General features: G+C 41.2%; 2 protein-coding genes across 6 annotated transcripts in view; both read right to left on the reverse strand.

Moving 5' to 3' along the window:
- LOC112265983 (son of sevenless homolog 1) overlaps positions 1 to 7,664 on the reverse strand; it is a 70,933-nt gene extending 63,269 nt beyond the window's left edge. Inside the window, 1 exon segment of the mRNA XM_042301668.1 lies at positions 6,632 to 7,664. Within this exon segment, the coding sequence (XP_042157602.1) occupies positions 6,632 to 6,718 (87 nt within the window). The 5' untranslated portion in view covers positions 6,719 to 7,664.
- A 968-nt stretch (positions 7,665 to 8,632) lies between these two features.
- The window catches only part of map4k3a (mitogen-activated protein kinase kinase kinase kinase 3a), an 81,105-nt gene continuing 64,846 nt past the window's right edge, over positions 8,633 to 24,891 (reverse strand). For 4 of the 5 annotated variants that reach the window (XM_024443529.2, XM_024443523.2, XM_042301662.1 and 1 more), the window contains 18 exons: positions 23,074 to 23,112; positions 19,513 to 19,575; positions 18,650 to 18,707; positions 18,055 to 18,274; positions 16,929 to 17,035; positions 16,432 to 16,473; positions 15,945 to 16,029; positions 15,393 to 15,472; positions 15,053 to 15,113; positions 14,340 to 14,457; positions 14,190 to 14,248; positions 13,745 to 13,848; positions 11,965 to 12,136; positions 11,726 to 11,794; positions 11,346 to 11,438; positions 11,123 to 11,193; positions 10,972 to 11,027; positions 8,633 to 10,208 (listed from right to left, as the gene is read on the reverse strand). In XM_024443529.2, coding sequence (XP_024299297.1) covers positions 10,121 to 10,208; positions 10,972 to 11,027; positions 11,123 to 11,193; positions 11,346 to 11,438; positions 11,726 to 11,794; positions 11,965 to 12,136; positions 13,745 to 13,848; positions 14,190 to 14,248; positions 14,340 to 14,457; positions 15,053 to 15,113; positions 15,393 to 15,472; positions 15,945 to 16,029; positions 16,432 to 16,473; positions 16,929 to 17,035; positions 18,055 to 18,274; positions 18,650 to 18,707; positions 19,513 to 19,575; positions 23,074 to 23,112 — 1,585 coding nt within the window. In that variant the 3' untranslated portion in view covers positions 8,633 to 10,120. The remainder of the gene's footprint in view (positions 10,209 to 10,971; positions 11,028 to 11,122; positions 11,194 to 11,345; positions 11,439 to 11,725; positions 11,795 to 11,964; positions 12,137 to 13,744; positions 13,849 to 14,189; positions 14,249 to 14,339; positions 14,458 to 15,052; positions 15,114 to 15,392; positions 15,473 to 15,944; positions 16,030 to 16,431; positions 16,474 to 16,928; positions 17,036 to 18,054; positions 18,275 to 18,649; positions 18,708 to 19,512; positions 19,576 to 23,073; positions 23,113 to 24,891) is intronic. The other variant, XM_042301652.1, reaches the window with a different exon arrangement.

Raw genomic sequence — 24,891 nt, forward strand, 5'->3', positions numbered from 1 at the left:
GCTAGCACAGAAGTGCCTAAAATGTGGTGAGTGGAAAGACAGTTGAACAGTTTTGAATATAAGTTTCTTACAAAACTAAGGAGAAGCAAGAGTGAGATATATATGGTTGTATGTTTATTTTTAAACTTTCCCTTAGCTATCGAAGGTAGCTAGCTAGTTTAGCCTACTCAAACAGAGAGGGATGCCATGTTAGCTTGCTGGCTATCCAACACTGGAACTCTTCCAAGTCAAGATTTTGGTTTTATTAATTTATTGCCACCGGGGCCCACCAGTGTAACTGCTAAACTGCTTTCTGACTGTACGTTGTACTGCATGATTGTAGCCGGTTTACTAACACGTTAGTTCTAGTAGCTATGTTGACTATGACGGGACAACGATGTAGGCTGTGTATCGCAGCCAGCGGTCCTGATATGAAGGTTTGGCTTGGAAAGGTTTTTTCACCTGGTCAGACAGCTGATGTGTTGTGCACTGAAGTCCACAAGCGACAGGAAAAGGTCATAGGAGGAAAGCATGTTGATAGTTGCGAGTAGGAATTATATATACAACAAGCAAAGTGAGCATGCAATTTTTTTGCTGCTATGAATGTGAACTGTGTCTGATAAGAGGTGCATTGATCCGGCTAATTCGGTTGAAAAATGTTCCTTAAAACGTAAGCGGGATGAACATACATGAATTTGTACAATAGAAACTAATTTGTAACTGCTGGACTAATGATTACACCCTGGATCAGCTAGATGCAGGCAAGAGTGTGCAAGGCGGTATTGAGTCATTGTCTCGCACCTTGATTACTCAATTATCTAGACCGGTGCACCTACGTTGTAAACTTTCACTCATTGGTACAGGGAAAATGTGAGAAGCATATGAGCCTAAAACTATCGAGGTTAGATTGAGCTGGGAGTTACTTTGAGCTGGGTGAATGGAAACATGAATGAGTCATCCACTATGCTGCAATTGAAAGACAATGCTCATAAACAAAGATCATCCTCCCTCATCTTAAACGGCAACGACCGCCACTGACACACACCTCTACCTACCTTTCTCACCTCGCGACGGAACAAACAGAGGTATTCATCTGTCGTGGGTATATACGTAGGTGCTTTCAGAAGTGTGTTTTGAGTGGGGAACGTTCAAGGTCTAACAGGAGGTCCTGAGATGATGTAAAAGATGTAGCCTAGCCTGACACTTAGGCTCGTGTTAGGCTACATCATGATTGCCAATGGGGGGAAAAAATGGAAGATTGACTAGAAAGCTCTGCTTGAAGATAACCTGTATGCTGGAATACATTGCATGCTGCAATTCTTTAGACCGTTTGATCAGACTTCTTCATTTGCTCTGCTTCCTTGTGAAGGCAAATGATAAATAAACAAAAAAGTGAAAACAAGTCTTAAAACCCATTATAATAAAGGTAATAATAATCTGAATAAATGAGTTGCAAATAAAATCTGCACACACACAAGATAATATATGGAGGATAGGTTTATGGGAAGCTCCAAGACAAATTGGAAGAAATGCTCATTATTCTAACTGAAAATTGGGGGCCAACTCAATGCTCCCCCACAGAAACAATGCCTAAGGTGGACTTCAAATAAAAAAGTGTTGTGTGTTTTACATTTAGTCAAGCCTTGTCCTCACCTCCAGACATGTGTAGTAGAGCAGTGTGGTCCTCTGATAGACAACATCAAGTAAAGAGTAGGATGAAATGCTTGGTTGCAAATTCAAGATCACTCTCCAACCCCAGGTTAAGAGTGGACTGAGTGTCGTTCTAGAAGGAAGCATGGGAGTCTCAAATCCAGAGTAAGCTGCTGATCATGTGAATCAATATCGTTGATGACGATTCAAGCTCAAGTGAATTGACTCCAGATGTGCAAGGTGGCCTTGTGAGCCCTAGCCCCACATGACCTCTTCACCTGATCCTGTGTCACTCTTGGCCCAGAGGTTTCCGATGACAACCAAGCTGGTGTACCCAGGTGCTCCTCCCTCAATCCCAACTCAACTCTGGTAACCAACCCTTGCCCATAGCCCTTTCCTCAAGAGTCTTAACAGAACTGAAGGGACCAAACAGATCTCCTAATCTGCAACCTATAGCACCTCTCCAATAGCACTTCCACCTGTCCAGGTCCTGTCAGGTCTGCGTGAATTATGTGGGAAGGGACTAAGGGTTTATGAAAAGGGGTTAAAGAGCAGAAGGAATCCGGGCCGGAGCTGCCCGTCCCAGGCAGGTGGGTGTGGTGGAGAGAAGGCCCTGGTTCCTGCATGCCAGACTAACCCAAAGCAATGCCAGGAATTTCATTCCCAGGAACCCCAGCCAGTGTGGGCCTGCACGGCACGACATGCAAATAGTGGGGATGTGCATCTTTCACATACAGGAACGATACTTTTTAGTTTGAAACAATTTTGTTTGATTTGAGAACAAATAAATGTAATTCAGTTCGATGCACTAACACATTAATGCTCCATTCTAAATAAAAATCTGCTCATGGAACTCATGAGCTGGGCCTCCCTGAGCTGAATCTGTCTGAGTTGATTTATGTGCGTGTGTCTGTGTGTAAATTATGTATGTCTATGGTGTACTATGTTGGCACCTGAGCTGAGCCATAAGGAGACTAGGCATCTAGGGGGGGGCAAATCAATATTTATCATTTACAAATTAGCTATGGATTAGCTATACTTTGAATTTCACCCCATCTCAAAATCTAATGGTTATGACCATTTTTAAGTTTTTACAGAGTGACATTTTCTTCTCCTCTCGCTTCAACCATGCAGTGAGCCTCGCAAAAAGGATTGCGGTCCACGTTATGAACTTTACCCTTTATATATAGAAATTACCATATACAGACAAAACTATTGCTGATGGTGAACCTGAACAATCAAAATAAAATGTATTTTAAGCACTGTTTGGCAGGTAAATCCATATGAGAGTTGTCTCCGGTAGCTTACTTGTATTCCCCTAAAACACCATTTTTAACAGTGCATAGATATCAATACCCAGCAAACACAGATTTTTTGTGAACTAATATAGCCTAATATCATGCAAGCCATTTTACTATATGAATGCTGAAGGTGCCGAGCAGATGTGCAATATCAGGAACAGACCGCCTACCCCATATTGGTCAGCGCCCAAAGCTGAGCACAGTTTGCCTAGGCTACTGATGATGTCTGGGGTTGTTTAGCATGCAAAATGACTTGGGGATCAATGACTGTCAACAGACACACGCAGTTCGACACTGAAGGAGAGGACACCAGTTGTCACAAAAGATGAGGTAGTTTCGGAAGGTAGAAAGAATTTAATACGATTCCCCAAAAGTTGTAATCGATTTTATGACCAAATGCAAGCTACATTTGGATCAGTTTGGGGTCCTCGGACCGATATTAAACATTTGAATCGGGGACCGATGCATATCGGTGAATCGTCACATCCCTAGCAAACAGATTAGGGGAACAACAGAAAGAGGAATGGGGCACACCGTTTATATGGAAAATTGTCTGCGCTTGAAAATTGTGATTATTGCAGATGCTAGACTGATTAATTATCACCAAAGAGTAGAGGCAAGATGCAGCATGTTTGGATGTTAAATGCCATTGTAATGTGAAAAATCTTTGTAAGTACATATGGAAGAATCAGTGTGACATTTTCCATCCCCAATTGAAGATCATGTCCATTGATGTTTAGCAGGGTTGGGAGAATATTAGGGGATATTCTAGACTACAGCTGTTTTTTGTTTTTTTAAACCTGACCACAACTTCTCCCCACAAAATGAACAAATTACTCTGTGCATAAAGTTTTAAAATCCAGCAGAGAACTTCAAAGACTTTGCAAACTCACGACATTGGAAATTTGTGGGGAGGCTAAAATGAGGGCTTGCTCTTGACAAAGCTTTTCCTGGCAGGGCTGGCTAACCTGGCATCTTGGCTTTGGCAAAGCAGGCCAAAATGTCTTGAGCAGTGGACCATGGAGAAAATATATTTTTTTTTAAATGGCATGACAAAACTGACCCCATTTCCCCATTTCATTCCACAGCAGAAACCTGAACAATGCTCATCCACTGGAGTGCATGCACGTTTTCCAATCCTCTCAGTTCCCTGTGCCAGAACATTCCAGATAAATGTAACCATTTTTTTTTTGAAGCCGATAGGCCAATGGCTAAATCAATAGGGTGAACAGAGGGTGTGTCAACTTTGAATGGCTCAATGAGGAGGAGCTGGTCTTGCCATGGGGCTCTTTTGAAGTCTTCCATAACTGCTCCTAGACTTGTTGACACAGCTTGAGCGGGGAAAGCAACACTTGAGGGATCCAATGGGGGTGGTTTGGAGGAGAAGGGGGTAAAAGCTTGTTGCAAAAATGTCCTTAATGCGACCCACTGGGGCTAAACCTCCCCTTCGTTGTCGCTCACTCCTGTTTTCTGCGAGGGCTGACTTGCTCTGACCTCATGCATTGGGCTACATTCCTGCCATGCCTGTGGCGTTGTATTGCTACGGCATCATCGCACTTTGGCATTTGCCGGCCCTTGCCAGTCTACACACAACAGGAATGCAGAGGCCATCCCCCCTCGTTGGGATTCCACATGTGCCAGTCATCCAAAAGTGGGACCTCGAGCAAAGACTTGAACTGTTTCTCTGCGGCATTCCTCCACAGTTCGTTCAATCTCCCACATAAGACCAACTTCTCAACATAACTCACAGTGTACCGTTTCTGCAGCGTTAGCTAAAAGATTAACCGAGGCATGTCAAAGGTAATTTTCATTTCCAGATTCATATCAAGCGGCACACTATCATTACATAATTCAGTCCTAGCTACCATTAGGATGTTTTTCTTTCAGTAGGCTAGAATTCAGTTTCGGTATTATTAACCTACTGTTTAAGTATTGTTCTGATTCTTCCAGTTCTTCTTAGCATTCTCTTCTCCTGATCACTACCTCCGGTCCAACATGACACAGAGGGGCATAGGCTGGGCCTACCCCTTCATGTCAAACTCACATTGTAAATTGGGATACTTATTGTGTTTGTTATTCAAGTGTCCTTTCATCTTGACTACTACCATTATATAGGCCCAATAGTTTTTCTGTTTAGGCCCAAATTGGTTGGTCTGGAGTGGTTTTAACTAAGAATGTTGCAGTGCCCAAACATGAACTAAATATATGCTAGTCATTGAAAACACTCATCTTAAGAAAGCACTGGGGTGAACAAATAAAAATGTAAAGAACATTTTTTAAAAAGAAACAATTTTCTCAACTGTCATTGTAACATCTCACTTGAGAGCTGTGACTGAAGTTCACTGACTCGGCATTCCCCTGCTTGCAGCATCTTGCTGAAAAACCCCACCCTAATCGCCTTACGCCAGCTATAGGCCTCTATTTACCAACACACACACACACGCAAACCAGAGAGGCGCTAGTCAGTGTTCACTCTGTGTAGACCAAGGTACTGTGTGTGGTGTGTCACTAAAATTTGCCCACAGACATGTTATTTCAAACCACCCCAAAGGTCTGTAAATCGCCAAAAACATGGCCACCACCTTCATGAGACTATATGAGGGCGTCCCAAAATATCGAGACTGAGTCAGAACCTACTTGAAAAAAGGTGCTGAGTCAATCTTGATGAGCTGTGACCCATGCAATGTTTCAAAACCTAAACTTCTCTTCAAATACCTGACAAGTCTAGGTGTGCAATTTGCATGTTCTTATTTTCTTTGGTAGGAGGTAGAGTAAAGCAGTGTATCACAACAACAATATAAAAAGATACTAATGACTAAACTAGCAACAACTACTGTAGTGTCAATGATGTTGTCCATGTAAATGGTCAAATAGCCTATTCATGACCAATAAATGACTATGACAGTCACCTCCACCAACATATAATTTCCAAAACTGCCTTCAGGGACAAGAACAAACAAATGACTCGTTTCATGATGAAGATTAGTACTACAATATTCAGGGTTGCTGCTAGCAAGTACTTTATTCTATGTCTGAAATTGAGGGCCCAGTTTCAACGTTACTATGGAGCCCTTAGCTTAGGAAAAAGTGATGCAGTTTTGCCGAGGGGGGGCGACGTTCTGTGAGCGTGACAGCGTCCTCCCCCACAGAAGCTTCCAGTTCCGTCACACTCAAACTGACACTGTGGACAAGATGTACATACAGTGACGCTGAGATAGCAGATACAGATAAAGGGCGACGTTTTTAGGAATGGTGTAATGGATGGGGAACTAGTGACGTTCGAGTTTAGGTGAGGAAATCAAACAAAACCATTTGAGTCAAACATAGGGCTGTGTCATATAGAAGCATCGCGTCCCCACGGGTGCACCCCAATAATGAGCGGGGGGCAGCTAACAGTAATCGAAATACAATGTTATCTTGGTACTATTAGCACACACAATCATCTCGCTACACCCGCAATAACGTCTGATAAATACGTGTATGCACCCAATATAAATGTGATTTGACCAACCAAACCATGTGTCACTGGCAACATGGTGTGTTTTGACGTGGCACCATTAAATGTTTGTTAAAAAAACACAGTTTAAGGAAGCTAATTAACGTTAGCTGGCTAGCTAATAATAGCCACTTTGCTTGTAATGCATACCCTCGCCGTCTAACGTTAATTTGTTCGCTTGGCACCTGCCAACTTCCTAGCTTACCTTGTTCAGGGAGGGTACCAATAGCCCCCGCCATTTCGGTGCGTTCTCCTCGCTGAAAAAGTCGTACTGAACCTGGGCCGCTTGCATGGCTTCAGCTGCCGGTCTTCGTGCGCTATCTTGCAGCCAGTGAGCGTTGTGTGTTCACGGCCACTTCTCACATCAAAGCAGTATATAGTGTGGCCTGTGGTTGGAACTGAGAGGTGCAATATTCTGTGCGGCCCGCTGCCTCAGAATATCCACCAAATGAGCATTCCTCTACCAAAACAGTTAACAATGCGACCATTGCATCGGCAGTGTACAGATGTTGATAGCTGCTAGCTAGCCGTCTCCAGCTGCCGAAACAAGTCGCTATCGTTAGCTAGCAGGCTTGCTCTTTCGGGACACCGATAGTTTAAAAAAAGCTCAAAATGCACGAACCCAAAGATACTTCAAACGCTAACTAGCAAGCTTGCGTTGATTTGGCAGATGTAAATTTTTCCAAGTTCCGAACTGACGTTGTTGGTGGCAACAAATGTTACCCTAACTAATTTAGCAAGCTAGTAGTAGCTAGCTAGCAGCCGAGTTGGTGATGTTACTAGCCGTAGCGGATCGATCCGAATCGGAAGATGGTTGGAGTAGTGGTGAACTAACTAGCAATATGTGGACAGTGGCGTAGCTGACTAGCTAGTATCCAACGTGGGAGTGAATGTGTCACTTCACGTTTCGGGAAATGCGATACTGTTCGTCCTTTTCGACCAGTTAAATCATTCCCTATATTTTGGGCAAAAAAACCCTCTTCGGTACAAAATCGCCCATTTTCACCGAATCTTCGGCAGGGTGGATATTGATAACCGTGTTATCCTCCATGAATTTATAATTTTCAAAACATGTCTTCAGACTATTTAGCCTTTTTGTTTGGTTATCGAGAAAACCAAGAATCCACGCAAAGGCTGGTTTTAATGACCAGTTTACCTTTGGTCAAAATTATTTATTTAGACGATTGTTATGACTCGGGTCGGGTGCAGTTGCTGGTAGAAGAATATTGCACAGGCGCAGATGATAGCTAATGACGTCGTTAGGGGCTTGTTTACGATAATCATCGCGCCTGCCCACATTCGCAGATCTGTATACTATCTGAATAAACCGAGAGCAATAATTAATTAAACGATAGCATGAAAAACATCGTTTGATGAGAAAGATAAATTGAAACCATTGCCTAGTCACATTACCTCCATACATATCTACCTCTGTCACTCCAATATTCCTGCACATGTACATGTAGTATTGGAACTGACTTTAAAAATATTTTCTGTATTTAGTATGCTTACTTAATTACTTATTTTTTTAAATGATTTCTCTTGTGCTTTTTTCTAGTAATACATTGTTCTGGATTATTGCGTTGTTGGGTTGAGTTTGTAAGAAAGGCATTTCACTGTACTTGTGCATGTGACGTTAAAACATGAAACTTCAAACATACCAACGATGCATGTGAACTAGTGCTAGTTTTGTGCGCACGCGGTGAGGTCGCAGACTTGACGAACAGAGCCCAGAGAAAACATAATGGAAAGCATTCATCTTTTTGTGGAGACTTCCCAAAGCAGACACCTCCACTAACTAACTGGGTGGAGCAGTTCATGGTATAGTAAGCATTCCCAATGTTCAAAATACACATCTACATCTTGGCAGAAATTATTCCATAGGTTTAATAGGCTTAAAAATACATATACCCACTAAAATGTCAAAGAGAAAAACATTAGACTTTCTTATTTTTTTTCTTTTCTATAGCTCATCAGTCAATCAATGTATCCCTTCGTGAGTTAAAATGTTTAAAATGTAACATGTCCAAATATAGCAGTTGTACAGGCAAAATTAAGCAATTTTATTTTACAATATTTACATGACACAAAAGCAATATGGAAAGAAACCAAGTGAGAAGATCCTTATACTTCATCATACCGTCTAAAATTTTGGAGAAAAATAACAGGCTTCCTATGGCTCATCAGTCAATCAATTTAGCCCATCGTGAGTTAAAATGTTTAATATGTAACATGTTCGAATATTAGCAGTTGTACAGGCACAATTAAGCAATTTTATTTTACTGTATTTACATGACACCAAAGCAATATGGAAAGAAACCAAGTCAGAAAATCCTTGTACTTCATCATACCCTCCTTTAGTTGTGTAAGCTACATGGAGTCAGCAAATCACATTTAGTGTTACATGTTCAATTTGGCCCCACATATTCCCACTGACTCCCCAATGCATGAGGTAGAGGCCTTACTATGACGCCCAAACACCAGAACAAACCACATGAACAATGCAATTTAGCAAACATTCAACATTCAACTCATTGGCCACCATACGGAAAAAGATTCTAAGATGGTACAACTGCCCAGTCTCTTCAGTTTGAATGCAGTTTTAACAATAGCGTTGGCGTGTATGTAAAAAAATAAACCTTATATTGCCTGGTTAAATTTGTCTGAGTTTACATCTAAAGTGTGTAGTATGATGTTTTCTAATGCACTCATGCATATACTTTGTTATAAGCACAACTTAACCATGCCTTAAATGTAAGAATAAAGTGTTTTATTGCGTACAACTATGTGCAAATTTCACAACCAGTGCATATCTGAGAATTGACAACTTTCTATGGGGTTGGAATTAAAGTGTGTGAAAATAAAATGACATTGCATATGGCTTCATATCAAAACGAGTCTAACATATTAAAAAAAGGCAACACATGATCAAAATGAACAGACACTTTGCTCTTTGACATCCTACCACTGTTTTGTAAAATTACATTAGTTGACAAGCCCTTAAAAGTAGTACCCCACATTGATTAGGCAACAACTCTTTATATCTCTTAAGTTGGGGGGCAACTTTACAAAATATATGCAGCATGGTTATCTACATGACATACTTATAGTGTACAACCTCAATATTCTATTTACATTAATTACAAACACATCGGTCAAGCACTTGTCAGGTAAGGATGCATGCTCTCAGAAGTTGGTCAATATTGAAATAGTGTGATATCCAGGAATGTGGGTTTGTGTTACTATAAATGTCGACTTACAATTCAAATCATAAGGTTCGATTAAAAACCGGACATATCCAAGGTCGGTTGCTCGATGAATAGTCCGATTGCAATTCCTTGGTCTCAGATGCAGAGTCAGACATGTCCTCCTCATCATAGTCTGTTCCTATCAGGGATGGGGTCAGTTCCATAGTTTAATTTCAGGACATGAATTCCAATTTAATAATAGAAAAATAAACCTAATTGCAATTTTCAATGAATGAATTTCATTCAGATTTATAACCTCTTAAAATGTAACTGAAACCAATCCTGGGCCATGTTCATTAAGGCATACAATGAAATAATGTTTTGCAATCGACAATGAAACTAAGGTTTCTTATTGGACAGGTTCAGACTGTACATCCCTGTAGCACTCCGTTTCAGAAACCTTTATGCCTACTGAACAGGACCCTGGTTCCCAGAGCGCAGGGTGGTTAGTAACTGTTCTCGTGTCCAGCCAGGATGTATAGGTTGCTGTGTGCTGTAGGGTTGTCTGTAGGTCTGCTCTCCAGCACCACAACCCTGCAATCAAAGGTACAACAGGGGCGTATTCAGTGATGTGAAATGTTCTGAATGTTGCAGATAGAAATAAAATGAACTGCATGAATAAAATATAGCAATCTTCTGAGATGTGACTGCAAAAAAATAAGATCTGGAACACCACCATAGCTATTACAGGCAATAATCGAGGCACTTAAAAATATATTTACCTTGCATATTTTTATTTATTAATTTGACAGCACCGAAATGAGGGAGACAGCACAGAAATGAGGGAGATATGTGTAGAGGGACAGATCGATGAAAAGGACAGAGGGGATTCGTACCCATGTCAGCAGAGGTCGCTAAACTAATTTGTATCCACAACACTAAACACAGGTTTCCCCAAATGGTGGTGATTTTATTTGTAAGTTTTCTGAGCAAAAATAAAATAATTTAATTTTAAATGTGTTATTATTTTATTGTCGGACATAAGATTGTAAAAATACCAGCAAATCAGCTCCAAGTGACTTTAATTTTGGAAATCTGTTCCAAAGTATTCCCACGCGTAATAGAGACATACAGTATGTCGTATGGTAGGCTGTCATTGTATGCAAATGTAAGCAAGGTTTGACATGATTATTCGTTAGGGCTTCTTGCGGTCAATTTGCAGTTCACAAATTCTTTCTAATTATGTTCTGGGCCCCCTGACCATCCGCTCCCCCCCAAAAAAATAGTCCTGAGGCTGAATCTAGTTGATGATCCCTGCTAAACGGATTTAGCCTCAATCTAAAAATGGATTTCTCACCTGTCTGATCCTAGGAGTCGGAATATCCTGGTGTTGTCGGAAATCTCCTGTGTAATCTGGTGGGAATATGGACAGGATCTAATATTCACCTCATCGCAGTCATTATCATAGTCATCATATTACAACAACAATAAACAGTTCAAATACTTGCCTCATTAGATTTGAAACTCCGCCCTTGCATGCCATGTCTCCAGAAAGCCAGAACACTGTCTTGAAGGCAGACTGTGGAAAAGATGTATGTTTAATATACCATATGAAAAATTCAAAATTTTACCAGAATGTGAAACTCTGCTCTCCATTCTATAGCTGTTGATACATGTGTGTGTGTGTGTGTGTGTTGGCTAAACTCTAGCAAAGGGGTCAAGGGCGATTACCTATCGACTCAATCTGGAAATTAAACGTCAGCTCAGCTGAAAGCTTTCTACTGGACTTCAGCCTCCCCTGCAGATTCACAATCTTAATGGATCCTGAGGAGTTAAACAATGATGCTATTACAAGAAACTGAAGACATCCAGGCACAAAATGGCTGCCGTCCACCCAGGCGGGGTGCAACACATTGGTGGCTATTGAGGTGAGTTTCCCTCCATCTCATTTAAAGGACTGCTCAGTGATAAAACATGATACACTGTTAATATATTGTCATAATGTTATTAGCAACGCATACAATGAACGTACAATGCATGTATAATCTACATAGATAATATTACAATGCAAATCCGATTTTTGGATTGCCAAGACATGCTGCTAGACTCACGATCCAGGCAGACAAGAATGGTGTCTCTTTCCAGTTGAGTCACATGGATTACACAGGTCTGTGGAGTGTCTAGGAGGAGATAAAAACATAAAAACGTCAACTAACCATATAATCTGTTGCTTTAATAGCGTCAAACATTTTCCATTATGAATGGAATCAAATAGGACTATATTTTCTCTAGAGTTGTGTCAAGTCTATGTCAATGAGGAGTCAAGGTCAGTCTTTGAATGAGACCTTACCAGACTCTTTGAGCCAGGGGCAAGCGGTGTTGGGGTCCAGCGTCTCAAAGCGTACCACCTGGTTGAGCTCCGTGCCCTTGCTGACGCCCATACAGATGAGGGGGTACTGGTGCTCGGGCACCACAAGCATCTCAAACACCTCCATCGGGCAGGGCAGGGGAAAGTCAATGTTCTTAGGAAGACAGGGTTAGCATTAGCTATGTCAATGTTAGAAAGAGAGGGTTAGCATTATCACTATGCTACATTGGTCTAGACTCTAGCATGTTAGCATGCTAATCTCAAATTCGATGTTCTTGCGAGTAGAGGAGCGTTAGCATTAGGCATGTAGACGGGTGGGGTGTTTACCAACTAAGCCGATGCGTGCGCGCAACCACAAAGTATTATTGACAACATGTACGATATACAGTTGAAGTCAGAAGGTTACATACACTTAGGTTGGAGTATTTAAAACTCGTTTTTCAACCACTAAAGTTTTTTCAACAAACTAAAGTTTTGGCAAGTCAGTTAGGTCATCTACTTTGTGCATGAGTAATTTTTCCAACAATTGTTTACAGACAGATTATTTCACTTAAGTCATTGTATCACAATTCCAGTGGGTCAGAAGTTTACATACACTAAGTTAACGGTGCCTTTAAACAACTTGGGAAATTCCAGTAAATGATGTCATCGCTTTAGAAGCTTCTGATAGGCTAATTGACATCAAAACATTTGAGTGACCCCCTTCTGTCAAGAGACATTTTTTAAGTTTTAGCGTTACATTTCGTGTTGCAGTTTTAATGCAAGTTTTCTGAAATTCTATACATTTGCAATGGAGTGGAAAGAAGATTTTGCAATTTTAAAACAAATTTTCTTGCAATTCTACTCATTTTGTCATGGGGTGGAGAAGAAAATTGGTTGTTTTACAGCTCATTTCCTGCAATACTACACATTTTTCAATATGGCGGAGAGAAATGTTTGCAGTTTTTAATATGATAAAGTGAGACTTACAAAATCAATGGGGGCCCCCGACCGGTATTTCGATCACGATAACAAGTTTAGTAGCTGGCTGCTAAACTAACTTTAGCAATCGAAAAATGTGTTTGCTGACATGGGCTAATTGACTGACTATCAGTGACTGACATAAGAGAAAAACTGCTGATGCACAATCAAATTTAGAAATTGCACCATTTCAATTCTACTATCCTGACTGACCTAAGAACTCCTTGGTCTAGACTCTAGCATGCTAATCTAAAATTATGTTCTTGGGAGGAGATGGCTAGAGTTAGCATTAGCTTGTAGATTACAAAGTAAGGGTAGCCTTGTTGGCATGATTATCTGAAACCCGAACACCTCCATGGGCATGGCAGAGGAAAGTTAATGTTCTTACGAGAGGACAGGGTAAGTGTTAGCTCGTCGGTTACAAAGCAAGGGTAGCTTAGATTATGTTGGCGGGTTAGCATGCTTATCTGAAACACAAACACCTCCAGTGGGCAGGGGGAAGTCAGTGTTTTTAGGAAGAGGGAAGTGTGTTTCCATTAGCATGTAGGCTACAAAGTAAAGGGATGTCTCTTAGCATATCTCAAACACCTCCATTTGACAGGACAGTTAGCGGAAGTTTGTGGATTGTCTTCCCTGGAGGCTCTTAGCATAGCTACCATCAATGCTTTATTGTTTTTGGTTGAAACCTCATATGGCTATGACATGTGCTGTCAGCACTCCTCAAAGGTTTGGAAGTAAACCGTGAGCCTGGCAAACACAAAGAGATGACTAAATAAATGCACACAGATGCAAAAATTCTTACCTTGATAAGCATGAACTTCTGCATGGGCTCCACCCATTCCAACATGACCACACTGGATTGGAAGGCCCCACACAAGTACTTGTGGCCCGTGTAAGGATTTCTCACTAAGGGGGAAATTGTTGGTAGTCAGCCGGGGTTGTCAATCATACTAAGCTGTGACCACAATAATATATTTCAAAGACCTTTCAACTATTGGTACTCAGATGAAGAGGTTGTTGTCATAATTGGTTATAAGGGGAATGGAGAAGTATTGTGTTTATTACAGGTAGTGAAGTGATGCATCTAAGAAACACAGTAGTGTAGCAACTACTCTCAATCCTGTACCAAGATGACGTAGCAACTTCTGAAAAAGTAAGGGGTTGGATGTAGAAAGAGGGGAAAACTAAGGGGGAGAGAGAGAAAAAGCATGAGAGAAATAAAAAAGAGAATGTCCATCTCTACTCACCCACACAGCATTTCTGACATCCCTTGGTGTCGGGAATCTTATTGGAGATGGAAAATTTCCTAAAAACCACAATAACAAGGAATTTAGTCAGAAAAGTGGGACTCTTCCGACAGAAAACTCCTACACACAGAGACATCGCCTTCTTCTTACCTTGGAATGATTTTGTCTGGGAGCCGGTGGGTGGGGATGGCCATTGGCAGCTTCTGCATCTGTCGAGCATGCTCGTACAGACCCGCCAGATTGTGACAGTATAGCTGAGAAGCTTTTCCTGCCAAAAAACACAACGAACACACCTTTGAATGCTTTGAAAATCTTAGATTTTCACGCAAACAGTGCAGTGTCTAACTGCTTGTATATCTGAAGCAAGTATTGACAAGTAGTATTTACGATTTATATTTACGAGTGCATATTTAATGATAAAATAAGACTAATGCTCTTGATGACATATTGCTGCTTTTGGTTTATGTTTTTAATGTATGTCACTGTCAATTGGGGTGGCAGGTAGCCTAGCGTTTAGAGTGTTGGGCCAGTAACCTAAAGGTTGCTGGATCGAATCCCCGAGCCGACAAGGTAAAAATCTGTCGTTCTGCCCCTGAACAAGGCAGTTAACCCACTGTTCCCTGGTAGGCTGTCATTGTAAATAAGAGTTTGTTCTTAACTGACTTGCCTAGTTAAATAAAGGCTAAATAAAAAATGTATGAAAAACAATGTGTGTGCGGCCAAAGGTACATTTTATATGATGTGTCTGGAGAATCTATTCTATAAACTACAAATAAAACAAACAATGTAACATTTTTAGTTATTTGTTGAGATATATTAGCAATGTGTGTGTGGCAATACAGGTTTCTATGATGAATCCTTACCAGATATGGAGAGCAGACTATTACTCATGACATAAAGCCACGTACACCTCCGGGGAAAGAGCTAGGGAATAAAAACATGTTTCAGTTTTTAGTAGGTGGTACAATGAATCATAATACGTGTCTTATTGACCAGTTGTGGATAAAACCTCAAATCCGTGTGGATAAAACCTTGTGGATCAATCCTCAAATCCTTTACTTGAGTCACACAGAAGGAAGCCTTCAAATTGAACTATAATCTGTAGTATGATGCGATAAGAGAATATTTTCCACCTTCACATAAATAGAACAATTTTAATTTACTGGCAAAAAGATCATATAAATGAAATAATAAGACACTGACCTGTTCCATGGAGGAGTCATGTAGTTCGTTGAGATTTAGAGTGTAAATGCCCTCTTCGGCGCCAAATAGCAGGTATTGGTCTAAAACAGAGATTGAAACAATTAAGTATTACAGCACAGAGAGACTGGCACACTTGGATAATACACACATTGCTTAGCACACTGCCTAAGAAGGAAACTAATAGTAGCACAAGCAAACTGCCAATAAGATATGGGGTAAGACTTAAAATCAAGTTAGCTTCGACTCCTGCTCTAGGCTTCTCCAAGCCTTTCTCCAACAAGAATACGGTGGGACGACTGGTAGCGCAAGACTGAAAAATAAAGTTATCAAATGCTTCAACTCAATCAATTGCAGATAAAAGGTCAATCGCACAGCGGGTTCGGTCAAAATTTTAATCGCGCTCTGTCTGTCACACCCGGTACACCCTTTGCGGACATTGTCATTGAACATTGACACGAAACCACATCTGTCCTTAAAACCCAGCATAAATACAGTTTCCTGTTATCTGCAATTGATGGAATCAGGTTCCATGGCAGTTAGACATAAATTAACCTCTCGTGTCGGGGTTGATCCAAGACGCCGCACAGTGGATCTTTAGAGGGCAGCCATTGAAGACTTTGGAGAAACAGGCTCCCATCTGTGCAGCGAAAATAGAAAACAAGATGTAGAGGAATGTAGGTGTTTAGTTATAGTTGATCAATGTAGAGCATATCACAATGTAGAGCACCTGGAAAAGCCCTTTATAAATTCAGTACAATATAATAAATTGCTTATTTTGAAACAAAGTTGTGGCAGGATCTCTAGCTCGAGAGTCGCGGTAATTACAAATGTGTTGTGAACTCAACACTACTACTTTTAGGTTGCTAATGAATGAATTACAACTCACATAAATGATTTAGATAGTGAATGTGTAATCAACACATTTGTGCTTTTGTTTCTGTACCTTAGTGCTCATTTGCTTTTTCCTACAGCGCAGAGTTATAGTTTTCTACTTGACAATGCGTGTGTGTAAGAGCAGGTAAGGGGTGTTAAGACTTACGTGGACTTTTGGCGTAGGGGGAAGGCCATTACTGATTGGTTTCTGAGGAAACAGGAAATGACATCATCATACCAAGGTCAGCGTAGAATGATTACCAATCATAGTTCAAATATACTGTATATTATACTGTAATATTGTTTAAATATAAAAAATGATATGTGGATCTTATAGAGTTCTATTTAACTATACGTTAACAATGGTATCATTCTGCTTTATCAGTGCTGTAATAACTTGGGAATGACACAGTAGCACTTTGAATGTATATAATAAACACCTCACTATAGGTATTAATGAATTAATGACAGCCATGACCACTTATCAATACAATGAACTTTACAACCTGTATGTTTAACACAATGCTTACAGGAAGTCTTATAATGCACTACGGATTTGACAAAATCCACTTTAAGTACATCATACACAAGTTATTCACAGAAAGTGTTGCCACCAATTTTTACGCACAGTTTCTGACCAAGGCTACATTACTATGATGTTACCGGAATCTCTTTCCTGTCCTTCCTCGTGGTGACGCTAGGTGGCATAGTAGACTGCTTCTCGGCACCACCAGCATCCCCACTCACTTCTGACGAGCTGAACCCATTGCCTGTTGGGAGGGAAATTAATTATGGATTCATTTTTAAATATTACATGATTTATTTAAACGATTCCCCGATAGCCACAATCTGAATGGTGCTGTGGAGAGTGAAAAGGAAGCAAGAGAAAATGTGGCTCTGTGGGAACTGAGCAATTCCAACAATTGTGCTGAAACAAGACACTGATACGACTAAGATCGCTTCTGTGACTAAACTTAAAACTATGTCTCAATAGTCTAAAGTGGCGTCCTCGTCTCTTCTCCTTGACATATCTGAAAACAACAGGACAGGCGAATACAATATGATGGAATAGCCCAGGTACTAGTCCAGCTCTTTCACGTCAAGCGCAGACGAAGGAAAGATGATGAGGGGAGGAAAACTATTGCGACGCACACGTGAGGGACAGGGAGCTTCGTTTGAAAGTTGGCCCCTGCCACCAGACTACTCGAAGCAGACAGGATGTGGAAACTGGGGAAGTTTGTGTGAGTGTGTGTGTACTGGAAGGTGACTCATGAGCAGAGTGGGTATGTGACATTATCACAACACCAGTCACACCACTGCTCCTAATTAAACGGGCTATAAATACTAGCTGGGGCACACACACACTCAGGGTCCACTTTGGAAAAGCTGACTGGCTAAGACATGGAGGAAGTGGGGTGGAGCTTCTTGAGTTTAGTAGAGTGAGTGGATAAATGTTGGCAGGGTTGGAAGGAGAGATCCCTGAAAAGAGTGGTAGCTTTTATCTCAGCATCATCACACTTATTGTCTAAGTGGTTCGAGTTGGGTATTGTGGTTGGTATTGTGATGAGTTGAATAGAAGTGACGGACTGATTCATTCATTTATTAATTGACTCATTCACCCACCGACCCATTCATTCATTCATTCAAGGGGACCACAGCTTTGGTTCTCCAATTAAGTGCACGGGAGATAAGAAAACCAGCATTAATGCATTTCTGACATAGGGGATACCACCACTCTTAGAATGCACCCATTCAGTTTGTGAGCATGCCTGTAGACTACGTTACCTACCTAAGCTAAGCTGCCTGTGTGGGGGGTGTCTGGGGGGTGGCGGCCTGGGCGGAACATGGGTGGCAGAGCGGGCGGGGCTCTCGGCGGCCGGACACCGCTTTATGGTCCCGCCGTGGTCGTCATGGTCACCGGGGGAGCCGTAGAGACCGGGGGATCCATGGTGAGCAGGGGAGCCTTGGTGAGCGTGGGAGTTGGCACTATCCTGTGGAATGGGGATGGGCTGAGAGCAAAAGACAAAACAGGGTTAATGGAGGAAGTCAACTGAATTTAAACAAATTACATTTGTAAAAAATTAAAAATAAATGTAAAAAAAGTTGAAATTGATGTGACCCACAACGCTACATGATCGGCATAAAAGCACACACGTCAACATGGAATCATCATCATTGCATGTAAAGTTATGCTCTACTGCACACAATAGGGCTACAGGAAATATGAACAAGTGTTGGTGCTATGTTCAATTTAAAGTGGTGCCACAAAAATGATTCCTGTGTGTACACTGTAGAAAAGAGATCATCTTACAGGTTGATATGTGAGGAAACACTACACTCTCAGTCTCATACGATGGACAATGAGTCATTTGAAGAACACATACCTTAACGTTGGGAGGCGGTGGTGGAGGCTCTTTGGGCCGCAATGTGGAGCCCTTGGCACTAAGAGAGAGATAGGGCATAACTATTAGAACAAATTATTGTACTAACAGTTATACCTTTGTGTACAGTGTACAAGAACACCTTCCTAATATTGAGTTGCACCACCCCTCTTTTTGCCCTCAGAACAGCCTCAATTTGTCAGGGCATGGACTCTACAAGGCGTCAAAAGTATTCCACAAGGATGCTGGCCCATGTTGACTCCAATGCATCCCGCATGAGTCAAGTCGGCTGGATGTCCTTTGGGTGGTGGACCATTCTTGATACACACAGGAAACTGTTGAGCGTTGCAGTTCTTGACACAAACCGGTGGGCCTGGCACCTACTACCATACCCCGTTCACAGGCACTTCAGTATTTTGTCTTGCCCATTCACCCTCTAAATGGCACACATACAGTGTCTCAAGGTTTAAACATCCTTCTTTAACCTGTCTCCTCCCCTTCATCTACACCAATTGAAGTGGATTTAACAAGTGACATCAATAAGGGATCATAGCTTTCACCTGGATTCAGTCTGTCATGGAGAGAGCAGGTGTTCATACACCCAGTGTATTGTCCCGGGTCACGTTCATTAGGCACTATTAGGCATTATTTATCATCAAATGGAATAAAACAGAGTAAATATAATACGGACTATCTGGACTTGTCCAATAAGAAATGCTTAATGGACATGAACATGGCCCCTAGCAGAGTAGCCCGTTCCAATCATTTGCATAACGAAACATTCATAACTGTAGTTTACAGATGAAATGTTAAGAGGCCAGATGTTAAGTTGAAAGGAGAAAGGGGTTGAAGACAGTAGGACTTACTGTTGCATTTCATCATCATGGTCACCACCATCATCATCATCATCTAAATGAGTCTCGTGTCCCCTAAGGGAGAAGAAGAGGGATGTACATTTCAATTCAATACAGCTATTAATGCCTTTGTAATTGCCCCTCTGGGATTAATACAATACAATTATTTGTAGTTGTATTGAATAGGTACAGAGAGGCATTTCTCAATCGTGGCTCAAAATCGGCTGAGCGCTCCCTTCTATGGGCTTTGGAGAGATGAGGAAAGATCCACCCCATAACAACAATCCTATTGAACAGCATTTCAGCAGTGGGAAACATGCTCTTCTCCTGTCCAATGTAGGAAAATATTTAGTAGGCACCTCATGTCCAAAACATTTTAACAGTGAAATTTGATACTAAGCACCATTATCCATTTCAATGTGAGGTCTACCTTAAGGTGTCTCCATGCTTCCCAACCGAAACCGATCAGAAGAGTTTGTGGATATACAGTGCCTTGCGAAAGTATTCGGCCCCCTTGAACTTTGCGACCTTTTGCCACATTTTAGGCTTCAAACATAAATATATAAAACTGTATTTTTTTGTGAAGAATCAACAACAAGTGGGACACAATCATGAAGTGGAACGACATTTTTTGGATATTTCAAACTTTTTTAACAAATCAAAAACTGAAAAATTGGGCGTGCAAAATTATTCAGCCCCCTTAAGTTAATACTTTGTAGTGCCACCTTTTGCTGCGATTACAGCTGTAAGTCGCTTGGGGTATGTCTCTATCAGTTTTGCACATCGAGAGACTGACATTTTTCCCCATTCCTCCTTGCAAAACAGCTCGAGCCCAGTGAGGTTGGATGGAGAGCATTTGTGAACAGCAGTTTTCAGTTCTTTCCACAGATTCTCGATTGGATTCAGGTCTGGACTTTGACTTGGCCATTCTAACACCTGGATATGTTTATTTTTGAACCATTCCATTGTAGATTTTGCTTTATGTTTTGGATCATTGTCTTGTTGGAAGACAAATCTCCGTCCCAGTCTCAGGTCTTTTGCAGACTCCATCAGGTTTTCTTCCAGAATGGTCCTGTATTTGATTCCATCCATCTTCCCATCAATTTTAACCATCTTCCCTGTCCCTGCTGAAGAAAAGCAGGCCCAAACCATGATGCTGCCACCACCATGTTTGACATGTGGGATGGTGTGTTCAGGGTGATGAGCTGTGTTGCTTTTACGCCAAACATAACGTTTTGCATTGTTGCCAAAAAGTTCAATTTTGGTTTCATCTGACCAGAGCACCTTCTTCCACACATTTGGTGTGTCTCCCAGGTGGCTTGTGGCAAACTTTAAACGACACTTTTTATGGATATCTTTAAGAAATGGCTTTCTTCTTGCCACTCTTCCATAAAGGCCAGATTTGTGCAATATACAACTGATTGTTGTCCTATGGACAGTCTCCCACCTCAGCTGTAGATCTCTGCAGTTCATTCAGAGTGATCATGGGCCTCTTGGCTGCATCTCTGATCAGTCTTCTCCTTGTATGAGCTGAAAGTTTAGAGGGACGGCCAGGTGTTGGTAGATTTGCAGTGGTCTGATACTCCTTCCATTTCAATATTATCGCTTGCACAGTGCTCCTTGGGATGTTTAAAGCTTGGGAAATCTTTTTGTATCCAAATCCGGCTTTAAACTTCTTCACAACAGCATCTCGGACCTGCCTGGTGTGTTCCTTGTTCTTCATGATGCTCTCTGCGCTTTTAACGGACCTCTGAGACTATCACAGTGCAGGTGCATTTATACGGAGACTTGATTACACACAGGTGGATTGTATTTATCATCATTAGTCATTTAGGTCAACATTGGATCATTCAGAGATCCTCACTGAACTTCTGGAGAGAGTTTGCTGCACTGAAAGTAAAGGGGCTGAATAATTTTGCACGCCCAATTTTTCAGTTTTTGATTTGTTAAAAAAGTTTGAAATATCCAATAAATGTCGTTCCACTTCATGATTGTGTCCCACCTGTTGTTGATTCTTCACAAAAAAATACAGTTTTATATCTTTATGTTTGAAGCCTGAAATGTGGCAAAAGGTCAAAGTTCAAGGGGGCCGAATACTTTCGCAAGGCACTGTATTATGACAACATTGTGAGGTTTTTGTTCGTTTTGCACTTCGCTGGGGGATTTTTCGGGCACACAGTTGTTGTTTTTTTAAAGTTGGAAGCCGAATCTACCCCCCTTCATCAGTGATTATTTAACAGTAGGGATTCCTCCTTTAAAGTCTTTGTCATTCAACGAAGCGACTCGTTTTCATGCAATTTTTGTTGTTCAGAAATAATGCACCAAACGGACGTTTGGTTAGATATAAAATTGCACGACTAAGATCTCCTCTGCAAAAACGTCAAAATGAATGACATTTCTGGAGTTATTTTTGATTCATTCTGTCTATTTTGAGGAAGTGTATACTGGCTATGGCATCTCAAAATGAACAAAAGTACTATTGCCGCTTTTTTCCAGGTTTTTTTAAGCAGAGGTCTTTTAAGGGAGTATGTGAGCACACTCATTCGGTTCGCCTAGCTGACTTTGGATAGCCGCCAGCAGCTGACGCCTTTAGTAGTGAAACCGGCCAACATTTGAGAGTGCCCTGCTTCTGTAAGTGCCATTTCATCAACAAAGATGAAAGTAGAGAAGACATCCGAAACAGTCATTGCCTTATTTTGAACAGAGTCTAGCTATCTATTTGTGCTGTCTTGCCAAACATCACGTGTGGCAAGACAATGAACATAGGAGTTGTCGACACAGCACAAACCGATCTGGGACCAGGCTAGCTGACCCGCTCGTCACTTGTGTATTGGAAATCAGTGTGCAGGTATCTTTCCTGCATGAGGTGTATTTTTCACCCTAACGTTGAGAATTAATGCATGCCAGCGGGATACCACCCTTGCCGACAAAAGACAAAGGCCACAATAAACAATAGCGGACATCCCGCCGACTTTCAGTCCTCGCTGCACTATAACTGGCCATACGGCTTTAACGCCTCAGCAAGGGTGAGAAATCCCCCCCGGTCTTAGCGGGAGTGGTTCTAAAGCAAATTAGTTGTCCATATCACTCGGACAAGCACAGAGGCAGAAGGTTAGGTCACATTAAATATTGAGTATTGCAAGAGCAAGAGGCTCAAGAGAGGGGTGGGGGGAGGGAGAGCGAGAGAAAGAAAAAGTGAGGGAAGGAGAAAGAGAGAGGGAGAGGGAAGCAGAGTGAGAAAGCGAGGGAGAGAGAGGCTGAAGATGAGAAAAATATATGAGGGAAAAGGGATGAGAATAGAATAGTTTGAGAAAGAGATAATAACTTATATTTTATAAATTCTTTATTTAACAGGGAAGCCACATTTATTTTTCCAAGTGAGCCCTGTGCAATATAGAGACAGAAATGAGAAGAGAGGATAGGAAAAATATATAAAGAGAGAAATAGTTTCAGTGAAAAGAGAGGAAGAGATAGATAGATAGACAGACATACATACATAAAGAGTGTGTGAGAGAGAAAGAGGAGTAAAAACTAGAAAAGGGGGGACAGGAAGGAAAGCAGAGCTGGGCCTACCTCTGGATTAGCTCCTCCTCCACCGATTTCAGAAGACTCCTGTTGCGAGATAAAGACAGGAGATAAGATATAAAACAGATAAAGGGAGATAGATACTGTCATGTTTACATTTGCACACAAGGGGTACTTGCAGGGAGTGGTTGAGGATAAGGGAGACGATTTACCAAAACACTGTTTTACAAAAAGGCTTTTATTGACTTGAAGTGTAAAAACGGCGCTAGATTGATGTGGATCGTTCAAAGGCCGATTTCCCGTCCGATTTTCGGAAGATGCTGTGAAAGTACCCAACCAACCTCTGATATCTTGTCTAAAAATATCACTGGAGCCATATTCCTTTTTGTAAAAGAACTTTGTCACCTGTTTCTCCATGTCTTGGATTTAAATTATTTAGTGCGACCCGGGGTCGTGCGCTGGGGGCACGAAAGAAAAGGCTACTTATGTTTTATGAATTAGCACTCGGCGAAACCTCTCAATAGGTAGAAAGAATGTTGGCTGAACATTAATTTTAAAAAAACATCAAAGCTGACAGGGTTCCCTGCTAGTGCACAACAATCTCTCAAACACACTATGCTCAGCAGTAGGCTACTCAATCTTCTATTGGTGGTTCCGATGGCTCAGTTAGTTTTGTCATGATGCTTGCAATACAATAGTTGTGGGTTTGATTCCTGCACGCGCCACAGTGGGTATAGGTTAACTGTACGTTGCTTTGGAAGGGTCTGATAAAAATGTATACATCGAAATTATATCATATTAGTAGTACTGTATAAGAGAGAACCCTACATTGCTTTGTGTGGAAAGTCCTAGTTACACAGGTTGCAGCTACACTAAATTACCATAATTACTATAATTGAATGATTTCCAGGAGTCGCCTTTTCGCTGTTGACGTTGAGACTTGTGTTTTGCAGGTACTATTAAATGAAGCTGCTAGTTGAGGACTTGTGAGGCGTCTGTTTCTCAAACTAAACACTCCAATGCACTTGTCCTCTTGCTCAGTTGTGCACCGGGGCCTCCAACTCCTCTTTCTATTCTGGTTAGAGTTAGTTTGCGCTGTTCTGTGGAGGGAGTAGGACACAGTGTTGTACGAGATCTTCAGTTTCTTGGCAAATTCTCGCATGGAATAGCCTTCATTTCTCAGAACAAGAATAGACTGACGAATTTCAGAAGAAAATGATTTGTTTCTGGCCATTTTGTGCGTGTAATCAAACCCACAAATGCTGATGCTCCAGATACTCAACTAGTCGAAAGGAGGCCAGTTTTATTGCTTCTTTAATCAGAACAACAGTTTTCAGCTGTGCTAACATAATTTCAAAAGGGTTTTCTAATTATCAATTAGACTTTTAAAGTGATAAACTTGGATTAGCTAACACAACATACCATTGGAAAACAGGAGTGATGGTTGCTGATAATGGGCCTCTGTACGCAAATGTACAATTGAAGTCAGAAGTTTACATACACCTTAACTCAGTTTTTCACAATTCCTGACATTTAATCCTAGTAAAAATTCCCTGTCTTAGGTCAGTTAGGATCACCACTTTATTTTAAGAATGTGAAATGTCAGAATAATAGCAGAAATAATTATTTATTTCAGATTTTATTTTTTTCATCACATTCCCAGTGGGTCAGAAGTTTACATACACTCAATTAGTATTTGGTAGCATTGCCTTGAAATTGTTTAACTTGGGTCAAATGTTTATTCCCTTAATAAGTTGGGTGAATGTTGGCCCATTCCTCCTGACAGAGCTGCTGTAACTGAGTCAGGTTTGTAGGCCTCCTTGCACGCACACGCTTTTTCATTTCTGCCCCCAAATGTTATTTTGG

The sequence above is a fragment of the Oncorhynchus tshawytscha genome, linkage group LG02 (genome assembly GCF_018296145.1).
Source record: "Oncorhynchus tshawytscha isolate Ot180627B linkage group LG02, Otsh_v2.0, whole genome shotgun sequence".
Taxonomy (NCBI): Eukaryota; Metazoa; Chordata; class Actinopteri; order Salmoniformes; family Salmonidae; genus Oncorhynchus; species Oncorhynchus tshawytscha.